At 43.3% G+C, this 12,809-nt stretch overlaps 2 protein-coding genes across 3 annotated transcripts in view; both read right to left on the reverse strand.

Annotated features, from left to right (window-relative positions):
• Window positions 1–182, reverse strand: part of CASC3 (cancer susceptibility candidate 3) — a 16,246-nt gene extending 16,064 nt beyond the window's left edge. Inside the window, exon 1 of the mRNA XM_014536217.1 lies at window positions 5–182. Within this exon, the coding sequence (XP_014391703.1) occupies window positions 5–77 (73 nt within the window). The 5' untranslated portion in view covers window positions 78–182. The remainder of the gene's footprint in view (window positions 1–4) is intronic.
• A 1,414-nt stretch (window positions 183–1,596) lies between these two features.
• On the reverse strand, window positions 1,597–12,803 carry MSL1 (male-specific lethal 1 homolog (Drosophila)). 2 transcript variants are annotated; one of them, XM_005861864.2, is made up of 9 exons: window positions 12,659–12,803; window positions 9,927–10,152; window positions 8,494–8,876; window positions 6,535–6,582; window positions 6,011–6,075; window positions 5,316–5,383; window positions 4,753–4,877; window positions 4,508–4,580; window positions 1,597–4,160 (listed from the first exon to the last, which is right to left on the reverse strand). In XM_005861864.2, the coding sequence occupies exons 2-9, from the start codon at window positions 10,127–10,129 to the stop codon at window positions 4,070–4,072; spliced, it is 1,056 nt and encodes a 351-aa protein (XP_005861926.1). In that variant the 5' UTR covers window positions 10,130–10,152; window positions 12,659–12,803; the 3' UTR covers window positions 1,597–4,069. The 2 variants fall into 2 exon arrangements, with proteins under 2 accessions (XP_005861926.1, XP_014391623.1); XM_014536137.1 differs by lacking the exon at window positions 6,535–6,582 and having other exon boundaries at window positions 12,659–12,737.
• Between the last annotated feature and the right edge of the window lie 6 nt (window positions 12,804–12,809).

Below are 12,809 nucleotides of genomic sequence, written 5' to 3' on the forward strand. Positions count from 1 at the left end.
CCGCTGTCGGAGCCGGAAGCACCAGACTCTTCGTCCTCTGTGTCCTGCGAAGCGCGCTGCCGCCGCCGATCAGCCATCTTACGGAGAACGGCCGCCGCCAGCCAGTTTCTTACGTACGCCCGTCGCAGGGGCCGCCGGGAGGCTAGAAAGCTAGTCCCAGCATGCTTCGCGTGAGGCACTGACCGCCCGCTTTTCGGGAGCGGGTCGCTGGGGGCGGGCCCCGCGCGCTGCGGCACGTTTGCGGGCGAGCGGATTACGTAATGGGTGACGTCAGGGGGCGTGGTGTGTCGCCCGACTTCCTTTGGGTAGGCTCAGGGCGAGGGGCGTCTGCATTTGGGGAGCCTCCTGAGGCTGCTCGCCCGGCCATCTTGGGCTTTCCGAGTGGAAGGCGTCGACCTGTCACAGCTTCACTGCGGCATTGGAGCTGCTTATGGTGGGGGTTTTTTCCTATTTGTTTCTGCCTACGTTTGAAGCAAATCACTTTACTGCATTTGTGTGGTAAAATCACGAATCAAGGTAAACTTCTAAAGTAGTGCTGCATCATCAGGTTTGCCACACCGTCCCATTTTAGGCTAAAGGGCCAAGGAAAAACCATGGTGTCTGCAGTGAAGCCCGGGGTTTCCTGTTGCACTTTCCCTGCGTCATTTCCTCTTCATTCATGTCTCTCCACCCCAGCCATCACTTTTCCCAAAGTGCAGGCTGGCATGATGCTAGTCTTACCAAGATTTTAGAACTGATTTTAAAAAGACGATTGGGAACCGTCGTTGGTTCAATATAGTGACATGATTTCCTTGTTAACCAGATGGGGAAATGCTTTGATTTTGGCAAGGCGTTTGTCAGCACTGAAAAAAAATCACTATACCAGGTGGGGCAAAAGTAGGTTTACAGTTGTGAGTACGCACAAGTTTATTCTTGTATTATTTAATTATTGTATTCCATAAAAACAACTGTAAACCTTTTTCCCCACTTGTATTTTCTTTGGACCATAATGACATACAAGATATGTGAGCTAAGTTATTAGTGCATCTACAAGAATACACCTTAATAATATACATATACTGGGAAAAGGTCACTGTGGCACAGGATTCTGTCATGTGTAATATCTTTACAAGTTATGATTAAGGATCCTGATGCTTATCAGAGTTACAGGCAATATGAAACTAGAAGGCATTCTCAATGCCTTCAGAGATAGAACCAGGGTCCAAACAGATCTCAACTGTTTAAACAAGTTGCCAAGTGTGACAACTTGTAAATCCAGTTCCAAAAACCAACTGCCCTAGTTCAAAATGGAGGATGTATGATTTAATGTTTAAAAAAAAAAAAGCTCGGCCAGCGTGGCTTAGTGGTTGAGCATCAACCTATGAACCAGGAGGTCACGGTTCGATTGCATGTTCGATTGCATCCCGGTCAGGGCACAGGCCCAGGTTGTGCGATAGATACCCAGTGGGGGGCATGCAGGAGGCAGCTGATCAATGAGTCTCATCATTGATGTTTCTCTCTCCCTTTCTCTCTGAAATCAATAAAATATATTAAAATAAATAAAATCTACAAACAGAATTGTTTAATGCTTCCCAATAAAATAAATTGAAGCAGAAGTTCAAAAATTAACAGCCACAATAGTTTATTTACAATTGAACTCTTTATAAGATATTTACAAGACAACCAATTTTACACATCAGAAATGGTATCAAAAGTATGAATTACAACACAGACAACAATATGAAATGGGCTTAAAACAAAGCTGAAGTGGACAGACAAGCAGTTTCTCTCTTTAATTTATTAACACTAGTTTAAACTTTGTTAAAGAAAGAAACAAAGATCTATGTTTTAGGAGAACTGCAGGGCCTTCAGTTGAAGACTGAATTTCACAGTGTTGTACTCCATGTAGGGAAAAAATAAGATGAATTTTCCCCCCACACTCTTAACACACTGTAATTTCACTCTTGGAACTTTGCTAATCTACTCTCCAAAATCCTTCTCAACAAACCTCAATATATCCAAATCAAAGGAAAATTGATCTAAAAGAGGGGACAATAAAATAAGAGGTTCTAGGTAGAGGGAGAACCAAGGAAATAGAATCGACTTAAGTCTGGCCAGGTAGCACCTCATGGATTCCTCTAGCTCAAGTTCAGAATCTGGGGAGTCCCTTGGGTAGGGCACAAACAAAAGATTAATTTGCTAACTCATATCCAAATTAGGAATCCAATAAAAATGCTGAAAATCAAGAAGAAACTGCAAGGAATCGAGGAACAAAGTAAAGACACTAACTGGTCTTTTTTCTTCTTGGGCACATTATAAAGAAACATAACATAGGTCAGAGTCGGAAAACCAAACAGCTTGCCATGTTAAAATGATGGAGAACAAAGAAAACCTGGCCGTTTCTCTGGAAAGCCCCTTCCTCTTCTCAAGGTGTGAGACGAGAGCCCCTAGTGGAATAAGTCCTATTTCTCTCTACATTCTTGCAATGAAGTTCATAGCAGGTTCCCTTGTGGAGAGCCCACTCTCCTAAGCAGATGGAGTTACAAATGAAAACCCAAAGCCACACACACACACACACACACACACACACACACGAGAAATAAGAGCAGCAAGATCATCCAAGAATACTACATGTGCTGCCGGAATAATTATTTTAAAAGTAAAACCCAGGGAGCACAGATTAACATCTCACAAAAAGCTCTAGCAGTGGGAGGCCCCTGAGGAACTTAACTTTTCTTCCCACATTGGTATCCCATTCTCTCATGCTCCACTGATGGGCCGGCCACACACCCTACATACCTTGGCTTCTCCTCTAAAAGTGCTAATAATCTGGGGACATACTCTCTTCAAGGATGAAAGTCCCTATCTTCTAGGAGATTAAGCCCCTACTTGTTTTCACACGGTAGTCCTGAAGACTAAAGAAAGGCAATTCCTATATATTGAAGACCAGAGGTCTTGGCTCTATTTTCCTTCCAGATAGTTACAGGGATCTTACACTGAGACTAAAGTGGCCTGGAGTGCTGGGCTGACATTTTTTAACAAAAGGGGTGTGGTGTTGGTGGTGGACCAAGATGGTACACATACAAATCAGTTTTTACAAAGTGAATAGAGAAGCTCATTAGGTACACCTGTTTGTTTAAAGATGTAGACATTTGCGAGCCAAAGGAAGCACATATTTCCATATACACCACCCCCCCCACCCTCCCTAAATTTCTATCCCACCACCAAGAGCTCAGCTAAAAGGATAAAGCCCAACAAAGGGATACTTGAGAAGTGATGTGACACAAGGACATCTATACAGGTTCTGGCATGCCATCCCCAAATGTCAACTGCTTTCGTTTAGAGCCATAACTTGTCCAAAAGTAACCATCCCCATTCTGTTTTCCAAAGATTTTATTTTTTGAGGGGTGGGGGGAAAAATTCAGTTACCCATTAACTCAAAAAAAAAAAAAAAAAAATCACAGCCAAACATCCTTTCCCACATGGCTATATCACAGAGTAGTTTTAAGAGAACTGTCTTTTCAGATTTTTATCCACAAACTCTCCAAACACTTCTACCCTGTGAAGATGACTTGCTTCATCACTTCAATAATTCCTCATCTGGTCCTTAAGCTCATGGTGTTGGGTTTTTTGTTTTGTTTTGTTTTAGGGTAAAAACCACTATACTCAAACTACATGGAAGGGTATACTAGGGCAAGAAGAGTGCCATGCAGCACAGATCTAACGGCAGGGGATGCTTTATTTCCACAAGTGTAATGAAAGAGCCCTTTTACCCCATTAACATAGGCAAATGTATAGAAGCAGACCCTGCAAGCTTCCAAATCTGCCACCCTAGAGATTTAGATTGAGAGCTCATTTCCCCAAAAGAGGAAAAGATATCCCAATCACCTTCTATAACTCACAATTAGCCCAATGAAAGAGTTTTTGTGAAATCAGAATGATGAAAACAAAACCAAGATGAAGGGAGTATGGAAGGGCATTATCAGTGAATAACATACATGAGGACACAGGTCACATATACAGGTCTCTGCCACTCTCTGGGAATGGCACGCTACAACTATCTGAAGACAGAAGGTTCTTGCCAGCACAGTTATTTCCTACACGTCCGGTGAGGTGTTTGCTTCTTCTGGATCTCCAACCTGCATCGGCTACGCTCATCCAACCAGGGCAGCTCAAAATTCCTGGCAAAAAGGATAAGGAAATCAACGTCTAAGACTAGAGGGCGTCAGTGTGGACATGAGAATAACTGAAAAAAAAACAACACAATGTCCCTCACCACTCCTAGCCCTGACTCCAAAGTCCCAACTTTAGAATGTCTTTCCTGCCTCAAAGTGATTGAATAATCTATTTCCAACTTAAAAATCCTCCTATTTCTGGGCTTGGGAATCTTATCATTGCAAAAGCTAGTTGCCCAGGTAGTCTCACTTCTGTCAAAGAACCATGGCTAACCCCTAACCTACCCGTTCCACTTATATCCAGGTTTTCATACAGTCTGAAAGGGAGGTGAAGAAGAACCCTTCATACTTACTGTGGAGTTAATTTTGGTAATGGTCGTCCAAATGCTACAACAGGCAAGAAGGGAGTAATCATCAAACTTTCAACTATGGAAGAAAGCCAAATGCAACCTTGTTAGTGATGTAGATGAGAAAGGTCTGTCAACTATACCTGCTCCAACATACTGTTCATTCATTCAGAACAAGTTGTAACCTGGAGCCTTGTGCCCTTATTTCTTCTTTAAAAAAACATCTACTCTTTTAGATAGACAAAACTTACCATCATCTGGCTCAGGGAAAAATGAGGTAACCTCAGGCTCAGATTCCTGAATTCCTTTCTTTTTATACATTCTGAGCTGCAGTCGCTGTAAAATTCTTTGTTCCCTGATCCTCTGAATATCCCATCTGGGAAAAACAAACCAGACAAACAAAACAAACAAACCCAACATTACTGAAAACCTTCTCTATAAAAGCAACTCACACAATCCAGATGCTAGGAAGATCTTTGCTGACTCTTCTTGATTGGGAGTAGCGGGATGGGGTGGAGGATTGTATTTTTTTTCCCAGAGAACTGCCTGCCTGGTTACAGAACACTGTTTAGGTCTAGCAGTTCAAATCATGTGCTGATGTTCAACAGAGAGTGGAACTGAGAAAGGCCACACCCGAAGAAAAAGAAGCCAAACATTTTACTTACAACTACTACTTCAAACAAAGATACTCAACCAACTGGGAAGCCAGTAATTTAAGAGTGTTAGGAGACCCAGGACTCTCCACAGCACGGATGAGAGAGGTGTCAGGGTCCTAGGGCTCAGTTGTTCCCAGGATGAACATCTCTAGCCTCACCTTTTCCTTCTCTTTTCATCCAGCTCCAGTTTTGCATGCCGCTTTGAAAACACACTGTCATCTAGGTTCTGTGTAAAGAACAGAATTTGATAAGCTTTTTATCACCATGTGACGCACATATACTAATTCACTTCCAGCTTCCAGGAAGGTAAAATCTTTCACCTTCAGGTCCCACCTGAGTCTGTGAGTTCTATGGATATTATGGGAACCTCCTGGTAACAGAATCAATAAAACACATTCTCCTTCCCCTATCCCCACCCTTGTGGAATCTCCAAATTTCAAAATCATTTCCATAACTTTCCAAAGTGGAAGTCACATTAAACTAAAACAACTCATGAGACAGTCATAAACTCCCCATACTTGATAAGAATCAGAGTTTAAAATAAATATCAAACTTTTAAGAATCAAATGAGTTTGGAATATATAATTTTGTTGCTGAGTGGTGATTCATGCTAACTTTTCTACTTAACATGAACTCTAGCTTTGAACACTCCCTAGCTAAATTATTTCACCACCCTGGACCTCAGTTTTCTCATCTATACAACAAAGAGTTGGAGTGGATAATCTCTCAAGGAACCTTCTGGCTTTAAAGTTTTATTTAGCCCATCCATACAGTTATTATGACATATTCACATTACACTCCTATTTCTACTCTCTCTCTCACTACCTTCCACTGACAGGTCTTGGGTACCTACCTCCAAAAGGTCTGAAGGATTTGGGTCCCTTAGAGGCTCTACTGAGTGGTCCCTCCAAGAAGGAACTAGAGAAAAAAAAGAGAAAAAGAAAAAGAAAGGGAGGAGGGGTGGAACCACTCTTAAATCCAAGATCACACAACCCTCCTCCTATTCACTAGGACAAGAGGTCTCTCCCCAGTTAGACAAAGTTACCAAGTGATAGGAATCCATTCTATGGCCTCACCTGAAGCCATATTCAGTGTCCTCGCTACGGTATAAAAAAACCTAAAATGCCATTGCAGTCTGCCAAACACAGGATCACAAAAAAACCCTAAGCCAATACCTGACAATTCATATAATGGATGCTATTGCAGTTCCTGAAAAACAACTGAAATTTGTAGTCATTTTGAAGTCTATAGTGTAATCATACACCAAGGAGTCTCACTCTCCCACATCCAGCTGATGGGGAACGCAGCTCCCAACCATCCACCATCCCGCCCCCCAGCCCCCCCAGGCCCAGCCGGCACAATTCCTATTCTACTCACCAGCCAAGACTGAAGTTTCTCCTGCAACACTTGATGGCATCAGACACCCTAAATAATGCAGGAAAGAAGAATCATCTCAGTGTAAAAAGAAAAAAAGCCCATACCCAAAATGGAGGAAAGGAGCATCACTGACGTTCTCACTAGGAAGCCATTTGGTTTTTTTGAGTTGTTCTTTTGAGAATTTCTCTCTGGGGGAGGGGAAGAGGGAACAACAGACAAAAGAAAAGAAAATAAGCCCACCACTTTTTTTTTTACACTGAGACGACTTCTTTTCTTCATTATTTAGGGTGGTTTCCCTGCAACAGTTGATGGCCAAGGATATCAAACCTTAAACTCAGAACATGGCAGGTGAGTAAAAGTTGACCCTATTTTTCAAATAAAAGATCAGTGTTCTCAAAACTTACATATGTAGTCTTCTTAAACAGCTCCCTCCTCCCTCCACACAAACTACCTTGCTGGTCCAGCCTGAACAACATGCACAAAGACTTTGGCTTCCTTAGAACAAGCCATTGAGACTTCCTCTTGAGATAGGGCATCAAGAATAAGGATTCACATGTTATTCACAACTCAGGCTTCTCAAAGGACTGGGATCCCCCCCACCCCCCGAATCAGACTCCTTCTGTACTGCCTGCTATGCCCACAATCTCAGAGGTGCTTCAAATGTTCTGTACTAGGGCAGATACGGTTTTCAAAAACAGCCAGTCACATAGAACAGCTCTGGACCAAGCTATTTCCCAATCCCGGATGGGAAGTTGCTTCACCGTTTCTCTTGTTACACAGTATTGCCATGACAGCAAGAAGGTTAACTTAAGGATGAACCTGTTCAACTGACTGAACCAACAAAAAACCTAAACCTAGGTCAGGATCCTGGTCTATTTCATGTACTCAAATGTGAGGCCTAATGAATTTTAGATAATTAAGAAGAGTAATCTATCTTCCCCACTTAATTTTGTAACCAGAACAGCCTGACAAAGCCTGGAGAATGCTCTTATCTTATTGGAATGGATTCCCATCCCCATCCCTGCTGGGGCAAGACACAGTGGTAGAAACTCGGGGTTGCAGCTCTATTCAAGAAGGCTTCCCCGACCATCACCCGGAGCACCCACAGTGACTGTCACAGACTAACATTACACAATTGAAGGCACATTGCAGTTACTGATTGATGTAGGAGATAGGGGAGTATCTCTGTGTGGAAGCCATAAAGAAAAAAGGGAATGAAGACCAAGGCCCCACACCCCACACCCTCCCCAAGCAGCTCAGATATCCCAAGATAGTCCTTATTGTTTGAAAAATAGTTTGTAGACCATTTTATTTAAATATATGAACAACCAATGGGCTACTGCAATCCAAGTAAACTCTTCACATTTAGAACCTTTGTGAAGTATAGTAAGATAAAGTAAGACTGTTGGTCTTTTATAGATTCCTCCTGCCCCCCAGACCGGGACATAGAGATACAGATAAATGTTTATATAGTTAAAGAGCGGAGGCCCAGGTGAAATTCCCCACCCCAAGCTGGCTCCCCAACCCAAAAATTACCATTGGCCCCTGAGAACACCCAAAGACCACCCTCCCAGGTTTCACACAATATCAATTGCAGGAACAGTCGTGCATAGCAAAGTATAAGTTCTATGCATTTCACAGCACAGAAAACCCTTCTTTCAGAGGGCATGCAAGTTGCCGGAGATTACACCCCCAAGTCTGGTGCTCTTGTGATGAGCAACTTACTGGCAAACACATCTCCCAGTGTTGTAAGCAGGCAAATACATTGAGCACATTTTGCTGTAATTCCATCTATTTGCAATGCCTGCACAGTGTCTGTCTCTGGCTGTTAACTTACTCATTCTTGACAGAACTCTGCTTTATTGATTGCACTTTTTAAAAAATGCCAAGGGCATTTTCACACTTGTTAGCTTGACCGCCACCACTAGGGTATAAGAGCAAGTGTTCTCTATGCCTTACTTGCTACAGTCTCCTCCTTCTTTGGAGAGGATTCCCGTAATGGTAACGGTGATGGGGGAGGCTGGTGCCAACGACACAAATACATTTCTGTGGTGGAAAGGTACGGCAAATCTTCTATCTCACTTGAGAAGGCTTTCTCCTTGGGATGGGTGCTGGGTCCCTTCTGGGGAGTGGAGAGTCTTGGCGGGGTGTCCACTGAAGACCGGGTCTTTTCTGGAGTTTCTTGGCTCCTCAATTCACGCTTACAAACAGTTTCAGATAAGGAACCACAGGGTTCCTCTTTAATGGGAGAGTGCTTAGGAGTTTTTGTTTTGACTTTTGAAAATTCAGGAGCCAGCTTTTTAACAGGAATCTTTCTTTCTGTACTTCCAAATGGGGATTTCCTATTAGATAGGGGAGAAAACATAATTCAATTCATTGACTCTTGGATAAAATCTGATTTGATTTCATTTTGGGGTAAGAGAACTAGCTTGTATTCAGGTATCTAAATATCTAGGTTCATCTGGCAGTCATAAGCAGGAATAATCTCATGCTTAACAGTATATATAATAGACCCTTTGTAAATGTTTATTGAACAAATGAATTTACATGCTTAAAAACTTCTATAGCATTCTATTGCCTACTAAAACTAAAAAGGTCCCTATTTTATTCAAGACCCTTCAGCTAATATTAGGTGCCACTACCCTGTGGCTTATTTCATTACTGTCAACCAAAGACCAATCTCTTATTTCTCCTCCCACCCCGCTAATCCTATACTACGATAGTTACAATCTCTATTTCTTTTTTCTTGCTATCTGCTGGCTCTCTTTCTCCTACCACTACCCTGCTCCCCCACTACCCCACATTCCTAGAATGCCATCTCCGTTTCTTTTTAGCAACCTAAAGTCTATACTTCTTTTTCAAGATCCATCTCCTACTTAACTCAAAATAATCTTACTATCCCTGAATCTTAGAAAACTTAGTTCATCTTACTGTTGTCTATCTGCATATTTTATTGCAGCCGAATTCTTAGTTTTTAAAATTTATGCCATCCTTTCAGCTAATCTCTTTGAGTCTAAGGACAGTTAGATCTTACCTTTTTTTGGATCTTACTTTTTTATATCCACCAATACCTAACACAATGAAGGAGTTTAACACTTCCCGACTTGAAGGAACTGCTATAGTTTTCTTTAAGAAACTCAGCTGTCACATTTGTTGTCCATTCTCTTTATGATGTACTCTGCATTCTGTAATTACTACTGTGACCAAAATGTTCCTAACAGACTTTTATAGCCTGCACAAAAATGTCTCAAGATACTTTCTCAACACACAAGACCTCATAATTCAGAATGTGGTTGTAGTAAAGCTAATTTATAAGTCCCAATCCCCTACTGCCAGTCACGGGAAATAAGTGTCCTCATCATGTCCAGACAGCATAACAAAGTTAAGCACACCTTTTGTGTCCCTTTCCACTCCGCCCACATGAGAAAGGCTTGGGAGGCAGAGTCTGGGACGTCTCAGAAAGCTCTGGCTGGCACTCCAGTTTAATTTTCTCAGACAGCTCCGCTTCCTCTCTCTCTTCAGTTTCATAGCCCTGAAACAGCTTATGCCTTTCCTTCTCGTTATCCTTCTTTACCAGCTGCATCCGCCTTTCCATACGTTCAATCCGAGCAAGGAGCTAAAAGAGAGTGGCAAAATGCAGACTTAATACACAAAAAATTAAATGCAGGTACTTAGGCCACGTAGGAATCCAACTGGTCTTCCACCTCTTTCCATGGACCACAGCAATCCAACTTATTTTTAACAGGCAGACATTAATCTAAATAGTTTTCCTTAAACACAAGAGAGAAGACAAGGAACATTACATTACTTAATTTTAGGGGCTAACCTAGCTGGGTAGGGACGTGGGGGAATTTGTAGTTCATTCTTCCGAAAGAAGATCCTCTTCATTGGGAGGGGCCACAACATGCCTTTTAAATGGCATGTTCTCTGCGACGGCTAACCATGTGGCTCCAAGTCAGCTTGGTAGTTTCCAGAATTAACCTTAGGTTCTTTTAGGAGGCCCTAGGGTTCTCCCAATCCTATCCTCTCTACTTCCACTCCAAAACGCTATACGCAAGGGCAAAGTCCAAAGAGTGCATTGAGAAGGAATTAAAAGCTCACACAGTCACAGTGCCAATAGGGACTGCAGTGTTATTTGAAAGGGGTCTGGTTGGGTGGATGGGTGTCATCTAAACAATGAACATTTGAAGAAATGAAATAGAAAGTATTACCCATAAATCCTATCAATGATGAAATATGCACACTGCTTTGCTGCTTTGCACTTGACAACAGAAGAAAATGATACCTATTTATCTGAATATTGACTAAAAGTAGTCTTTTAACTCTAAAGGGAGAACTACAGAATCAAATAGAAAATGGAAGTCTATTATCACTGAAAACATCACATTAAAATGTTCTGAGAAAAGGTGCCAACTGTGCTACTTATACCCTATAAATAAGAATTTTATTTGGGTTAGAGACAGTGACATTGATGTTGCCTCCGTGACACCTACTTAGCTGTACACAGATTTCAGTAGAGGCCAAACAACAACTGGAAAAAGAGAAACAAGCTTAAACAACACTAAGACTGCAATACACAACAGAAGCAGCGAATGCCAAGTTCAGACTGACACTCTATCCTTAACTCACCTCACTTTTCCTGCCTAGGAACATCTGCAAAGAGGCCATTACCTCAGGAACTGAGAGAAACCTCCACAACCAGCAGAGCCCCCGTCACCAGAGTTCATCTCATCCCCTTCTGTTTTGACTCGCAGCCTGAACATTACTTAACCATGGTTTGTGGGTGACATTTCCTTGATTTCTTCTCCTGCTCCCCCTCCAATGTAAGGACATGGTGTGTTGTAATTACGGTACCATCACACCCCTAGACTGCAGTACAGTCGCTGAGCAGTGCCACCTCCATGTTGAGTAACTTCCACAAATCAACACCATGAGGTGTTTTCATGAAATCTACCCCAGCTCCCCTTCCACCTTGCAGAATGCATCCTTCAATACAACAGCCGCTGCCTAATGCAATTCATTTGGAAAGCAAACACAATGAATAGCCCTCTGCTCCCTTGCTCAGCCCTTGGCAGAGAGAGAGAGAGAGAGAGAGAGAGAGAGAGAGAGAGAGAGAGAGAGAGAGAGAGGAGGGACTGCTGCAACCTTAACACAATTGTAGAAACCATGTTTATTTTTAGGCAGCTGCAAGGTATGCTAGCACAGTAATACCCCATCACCACAGCTCTCCTGATATCTGAAGGAATATGTTTCAGCACATAAGGTGCCCTGAAGGCAGCTCAGAAGTACAAATAAATAATAAATGACTTCCCTGCTACCTTAAGATTCTAAAATATAGAGATTTGGGGGTGGGGGGTGGAGGGGTCTATGTAACACACTTAATAAGCTCACTTTCCCCTGATGCCTTAACATCTTCCAGCCTCTAAGCACCATTCTTTTTTTTTTTTAATATATCTTTATTAATTTCAGAGAGGAAGGCAGAGGGAAAGAGTGACAGAAACATCAATGATGAGAGAGAATCATTGTTGGGCTGCCTCCCGCACCTCCCCTACTGGGGATCGAGCCGGCAACCTGGGCATGTGCCCTTGACCAGAACCGAACCTGGGACCCTTCAGTCCGCAGGCTGACGCTCCATCCACTGAGCCACACCAGCCAGGGCTAAACACCATTCTTATCCAAGGGAGCCGCTCAGTGGGTCAGGTTTTAGAACAGATTCCAATTAAAAAAAAAAAAAACTGAACTCGAAAGCAGTCATTCTCTTGCTATCATTTACGAAAACGGAAACAGGGTTCCACGGTGAACCCCCTCTGCCGGTGAGCGGGCCGACCACGCTCCTGCCCAGAGATGCTGCAGCCGTGCGGGGAGCAACAGCTGCCGCGTCCCTCTCCTCCAGGACCTGCCTTTCTAACGCGGCGGCCCTTTCCTGCCACCCCGGCCACAAAGCCGCCACGGGTGCACCCCACCACGGCATTTCCAACCGCTCGCAAGCCAGCTCTTCCTTCCCCACTCCAAGCATCTTTCCCACCAGCCTGGCGCTGTCATTTTAAATTAACCCTTTGGCGCCTGCAACCTTCCCTGCCCGCCCCCCTCCCGCCCCCTCGGGAGGCTGCCCTTTCACCCTGCCTGTCTCTCTCGGACTTGAGCTCTTCGATCTCCTTCTCCTTGGCCTGCAGCTGCTGCTGCTGCTGCTCGATGAGGTCCAATTGCAGCAGGAGTATCTGTTTGAGGCAGGCGGCCTGGCTGGAGGCTCCCGCGCCGCCGCCACCACCCAGAGG

This window comes from Myotis brandtii, unplaced genomic scaffold (genome assembly GCF_000412655.1).
Source record: "Myotis brandtii unplaced genomic scaffold, ASM41265v1 scaffold157, whole genome shotgun sequence".
Taxonomy (NCBI): domain Eukaryota; kingdom Metazoa; phylum Chordata; class Mammalia; order Chiroptera; family Vespertilionidae; genus Myotis; species Myotis brandtii.

What these genes read in the sequence shown, in the direction of transcription:
- MSL1 (XM_005861864.2), bottom strand. Translation starts at nt 10,129, where the DNA reads ATGGAAAGGCGGATGCAGCTGGTAAAGAAGGATAACGAGAAGGAAAGG. An exon ending in AGTGGAAAGGGACACAAAAG is followed by an intron (nt 8,877 to 9,926) that starts GTGTGCTTAACT and finishes CCTATCTAATAG; the next exon opens with GAAATCCCCATTTGGAAGTA. An exon ending in AGAAACTTCAGTCTTGGCTG is followed by an intron (nt 6,076 to 6,534) that starts GTGAGTAGAATA and finishes TTTTTTCTCTAG; the next exon opens with TTCCTTCTTGGAGGGACCAC.